The sequence below is a fragment of the Electrona antarctica genome (assembly GCF_951216825.1).
Source record: "Electrona antarctica genome assembly, chromosome: 10".
NCBI classification, from domain to species: domain Eukaryota; kingdom Metazoa; phylum Chordata; class Actinopteri; order Myctophiformes; family Myctophidae; genus Electrona; species Electrona antarctica.
Genome location: NC_136791.1, coordinates 4,012,101 through 4,018,100, shown reverse-complemented (window position 1 = coordinate 4,018,100; position 6,000 = coordinate 4,012,101). Strand labels below are relative to the sequence as shown.

Here is a 6,000-nt window from a genome sequence, read left to right as displayed (position 1 = left end):
TCCGCAGTTACAAATAATGCACAAAAGAACATCAACCCACCCACACACACACCCACACAGGACCTGAACAGATATAGGCAGAATGCAATCTCTCTGTATTTCCCAACCAACTGGGCATGGTGCTCAGACATGAAATTGCATTCCAAACTGTACCAGCCTCTTTTCCTCTTCGCTATAGTTAGACTGCCTACTTAACATTATCTGCTGGTACATGCCCACCACCACCACCATCACACAACACACACAAGCTCACCAAAAACAACACATTCAGCAACAGGTCTGCAGTCACTCACAATGTTAAAGTCATCTCTTTCTCTAATGCCTGTCAGAGTGCCAAGCACAACCTGGTATAGGCCTATTCTGGGTCTTCAGCACCACCGTGCTACCAGACCAACTGAGTAGGCATACACTGACATTTTACAAACAAATCCTCTCTTTGTGTGTCTGCCTCGAGGGGACAATCACAACCATGCAGGCGGGCACAAATATGTCTACAGACACAGTCTGCAAAGTTCCAAAGCGGAGCCTAATGTTGATAAAACAGAAATGGCAGTGTGTCGGCACGACGGCACATCAACAACACTCGATAAACACTGTCTCTGAGTGTTTAAAAGTCAACAAAGCTATAGTTTGCAGTTTAATTGTTGCTTAAAACCCATTTTGACCTGAGATCAGATTCTAAAAATGTCTTCTACATCCTGACAGCTTTCTGAAAAAGCTATGTTTCTATGTCAGTCGTTCTTTGATTTTTTTAAAATAGAAGACCTACAAGCTCGTAGCGCGCCACTCGGTGGCGCGCTATGAGCTTGTAGATCTGCTATTTTTCAATAGCTAAAGTATAACATAATGCTAACACCAAAAGGGGTTCCCGCCCAAAATGGGTTAAAACTTAATTAGTGCAGAGAATGCTACATCAATGCATTTCTTATTTGAAACTATTCAAAGGAGTTTCACAATCATAGCATCACATGTCCCATGTAACTGTTTAAAACTTGCACATGACAGAAAATGAGGCACTGCCTCAGGACAAATATCTGCATATAGGATCAATAGAGCAGAAGGCATATATAATTTCTTTACATTTACAGTATCTGCAAAGTAAATAGGGCCTATATCGGCTACACAGTACAATGACAACATCCTCATAGCCTATTCCATTTTATTTGCAACTCAAAGGGTATTTATTAGGTCTAAATAACTTGTTGCCATGTTGGTTGCAGTTTCATTTCTAGTCTGTCTAAAAGGGGGAAGTGAAAGACTGTTAGCCTAATCATTTTAAGGAAGATGATCATGGGGCTGGTATTATGGGGCTGTATTTACTCCTCTGACAGCCAGGGTTAAGAAGAGGCTGTGCCAGCCAGCAGCTCCCACAGCGACGCACAAGACAAGGAAGGAAGTCACCTTTGTAATGATCCTCTAAACCGGTTTCATACCTGACTGACACAAGACAGAAACACACACAGACAGACAGACGGGAGTGGAGTCGACGCGGCCGGGTCGTGTGTGTGTATTATTAAGAGAAGAAATGGCAAGAACAGCCAGAACACCCGTCCCAATTGTGCCTATGAACGGGAATCTGAAGTCATATCTGGACAAGACGACGGGACATATTAAACACGACAATGCAAAGAGAAACGGCTATCACATTCACAAGGTGAGAGTGAGAGAGAGAGAGAGAGAGGTGCATGCCTTGGCTGCTGTCTCTTCGACAGATAGCCTGAAGCTATTAATTACTCGGGCGGACAATTTTAAAACTTATCTACGCTGCTCATTACCTCAGGAACATTCTGTGCAACAGGAACCATGTATAATTTGTCAGATAGGATAGGCCCACACACTGCAAAGTTGTGATAGTGTGATTGACTCAGAATGAGACGATTTCCGTGTATATAACAGACTCAATATTGATCTGTATGAACACGGAAACCGCGTTGAAGTGAAGACATAGTTTAGTGGCCGGTGCAGGGCCGGTGGCGTGGCGTGGTGGGGGACCCTCATACTTTCACTTTCAGTACAATATCCTTCTCTGTTTACCTGACTTTCTGTGCGAGAGTTCACGACGCCATCAGGTTCAGGTTCGCTGGCAGTGGCCAGGCCAGGGGGTTATCGAGGTTATTAACTTCATAACGTTGCTCGGTATGTGCTACCGTAGAGCTCCAGCCCAGCCGGGTGGCTGACAGAGAGGAAACACCTGATCCGAGTAACATACCTAAATGTGACGTAATGGTGTGTGTGTGTGTGTGTGTGTGTGTGTGCGCGCGCGTGTGTGCGTGTGCGTGTGTTACCCATTTAGGCCTGACCTCAAAATTAAAAAAAAAAATCTTCTAAATCCTCCAGTTTTCTGAAATAAATAAATGTTTCAATGGCTAAATTATAACATAATGTTTAAAACACCAAAAGGGGTTCCTGCCCAAAATGGGTTAACCATGGTTTTTATTAACCCAGTCTATGGTTTTTTAAGTAACACATTTATCATAGCCAATTTATGTTGTGATTAGAAAAATCACAAGAATAAATCTACTGCAGTAGGCTACACCTGTTTGAAAAGTAGACAGTCTGTTGTTTTATATTAGTGTGGACTTCTTCTTTTCGCAGATAAGATAAGGGCTGATATTATCTTCATTTTGCTTTATTTGTCCGTCCCACTTTTTTGTGTCTTTGTACTTACACATACTTTGAGCTGGAAAGCTATCATGTAGCTATTCAACTTTGAAATATATTATACTTTTAAATGTATGCATTTATCTATCTTTCAGTGGGGAAAATGCATTGCTCCTAGTCTTTCATATACGGCTCTGCCTCTGCCACATGACGACTGTCATGACTGTGGCTCAAGAGGTAGAGCAGGTCGTCCAATGATCCATGGGTCGGCGGTTCGAATCCCGGCTCCTCCTGTCTACATGTCGAAGTGTCCTTGGGCAAGACACTGAACCCCAAATTGCTCCCGATGTGCTGGTTGGTACCTTGCATGGCTTCCGCTGCAATCGGTGTATGAATGTGTGTGTGAATGGGTGAATGTAATGCACAATCTATGTAAAGCGCCTTGGATAAAGGGGCTATATAAATGCACCATTTATGACATGGCTGGCTCCCTAGCTGAATGAAAGAGGACACAGTGGTTGAAGTTTAACCCGATGACCAGGTTTTATTACCCTCAAAATACAGGCTAGTAAATGGGAGGTGGGAGGCTGGCCAAACAACAGACCAAATAGCCTAAACTACGGTATCTGGTGAGCAAATAACTGGGTGTAGGCCAGGTGTCTCTCCTCGGGGCTTCTTTTTGAGTGGTGTGCAGCTGTACCACTCCAATAGACGGCAGTGTGTGTCCCTGGCTGGCTTGGCCTTCCCTCCGAGCACAGAAATAGCGTTTGTTGACCGCCAAGTGTCACTGTTTGCGTAGCCTAACACACACACACACACACACACACACACACACACACACACACACACACACACACACACACACACACACACACACACAGGGCAGGGAGGAGGGCGGGCTTGTACAGTACAGTACAGTACAGTACAGTACAGTACAGTACAGTACAGTACAGTACTACTACTACAGCACTTGTACAGTACAGCAGCACTCGGTTCAGATGGGTCTGATTTTTTTTCCCGACACACTTGTCTTTTTAGCCTCAAACTCAGACTCACCCTCTTGTCCCCTCCCCTTCTCAGAACTTGACTACCCAACTAACTCATAACCCCAACTTGGAGCAGCGGCTTACTCTCGTGGTCATAATATACGTCCAGGAAAGTTCCCCAGCCTAGTAGTCCTGATCTTTGATAGGCATGTCATAGCCTAGCTTTTTGACTATCCCTGGCAGTACGCCTGTTCTGGTCTGGTGCCCTTTGACGCTGTTGGCCAATGGCCAGTTCGAGTCAGACCGTCCTGCAACTGTCTGGGTGTGTGGTGGTGCGTTGTGTGGTCGCCCATACCTCAGCTCTGGCTGTGTTCTCGGTTGTCCTGTCCAAGATCAACAATGCAAGGTGGTTTCTTGGGCCTGCTGTGCACTGCAGCATGCCATGAGAAAGGGGGATATCTGCAGGTCCCAGCTGGGACCGCTCCACCACAGTCCGTCACTTTGTGGGTGAAGCGGGGTGGTCCTTGTCTTCAGGATGTCTTCAGTTCCGCCCGTCATGGTCTTGGTGGAGCTCTGAGGGTGTTCCTAAACGGCTGAACATTCCTTGTACGGAGGAATCAGCCGGTTCTTGGTCAGGCCTCAACCAATAGCATAGAAGGCCGATCTTCACTTGGCTGCTATAGGCTGTATTATTCTTAGTGAGTCAGACGGAGGCTTTGACTGTATGTTGCCGTGTCTAACCAGCCACCATTGTATGATATTGCACATCTAAACTAAAAACCTTCCATTAAGAGAGATGCTGCCTGGCTAGCAGTGAGTTGGGAGACAAATATCAAGCCCACATGTGTGACCAACAACCACAACCATTAAAACAGACCCCATTCAGCATGGCGAGATCTGAATTCCACTTCAGCTAGCGATGGTCATTCTCCTGCATTTGTGACTAGGCCCACTTGTCGCTTGTAGTTCACCACATTGGACTTGATTGACTGTCCTTCATTGGTGTAAGACGTTCATTGACTGGTAGTTTTGAACCACTTCTGTGGGTTCACATAATTCTTCTAGTTGTTTATATGTAGGCCTACAGAATAAGCAGGGATGGGAGGATATCAGATTCTGATTGTGAATATCTTCACACTAGTGACTTGAAAAAGCTGTCTAGCTCACTATCATACTGTAGCAGTGTTCATACCAAGAGAGTGTGTGGTACCAGTGGGCACTGTGCACATTCTCATTTCTCACACCTCCTAGACGAGCATAATTAAAGCCTGAAAATTTTAATAATATGCTGACATTCTTTTGTACTTCAAACTGTGTTGAAAAGGACCACCATTTTACCCATCATAGTGCTTCACTAGAAACATTTCTGTCATGTTTATTGCTATTTTACCAATTACCAGGCACCGTCCTGAATGTATAATGAAATTGCTCTTATCATATTAGGAATATAGGACATATTTGATTTGTTTCCATTTTTTTTCTTTCCCTTTCTACTTCTTTGAAACTGGAAATGTTAGGAGCTAGATTGTACAACAAATAATTGGATCTGATAGGATTACAATTTCTTCCCACTGCTGTCCTTGCTTTACCTCTGTCTTTGTGATCTGAAAACAAATCATTTACGAAAGCATTTACGAAACATAACTACTGCAGGTGAACCATGTGGAATGCTTGGATAACAGGTTCATTATTTTTATTAATGGATTTTTTCCCACCTGTTATATCCGCTGGGTGTTGACGAGAGTCTTTCCACTAAAACGATGTTCACAATGAAAAGATAAGGGGTTTATTTATTATTTACAATGTATGGTCTAAAGATCAAAGAAGGTCAAATAAAAAATCTCATCATGAATCACAATAATTTGGCCAGGGTAATCGTGATTAATCCCCCATATTAAAGCGAGCCGTCTTGTGCAGTAATATAACTGTCCTACATCTCTAAGATAACTCTTGTGCCTCTCGTGCTTGTTTTCTTTTTCTTCAGACAAATGGCAAAGAGAACGGGGTTGCCTCCACCTCCAGGCAGACTAAGTACGAGGTCTTTGAACAGGCGCCCATGTATGTGGCTGTCATGACATACCTGGGCTTTGGCATCGTCACCCTTTTTGGTTACTTCAGAGACTTCCTCAGGGCCGTGGGCCTAGAGAAGTGCCATGTTGCCCAGGAGAGAGAGGAACAGAAGGTAGGAATAATATGCATACAAAAATCACACACACAGATATGACTGCAAAAGGTGTCAATTTAAACCATTTAGGCCTGACGTCGAAATTTATAAAATGTCATCTAAATCCTGACAGTTTTCTGTCGGGATTTGCGCCACATTTTCACGATTTCTTCAAAAATAGCAGAACTACGGGATCTCTTCTCTCAGCCTAGTGATAATGCAATAGGATTTCAATGAATGTATCTTGTA

General features: G+C 43.9%; 1 protein-coding gene across 1 annotated transcript in view; it reads left to right on the top strand.

The window, feature by feature from the left end:
• The first annotated feature begins 1,378 nt into the window (after positions 1–1,378).
• The window catches only part of sptlc3 (serine palmitoyltransferase, long chain base subunit 3), a 55,348-nt gene continuing 50,726 nt past the window's right edge, over positions 1,379–6,000 (top strand). Inside the window, exons 1-2 of the mRNA XM_079512675.1 lie at positions 1,379–1,654; positions 5,572–5,769. Coding sequence (XP_079368801.1) covers positions 1,526–1,654; positions 5,572–5,769 — 327 coding nt within the window. The 5' untranslated portion in view covers positions 1,379–1,525. The remainder of the gene's footprint in view (positions 1,655–5,571; positions 5,770–6,000) is intronic.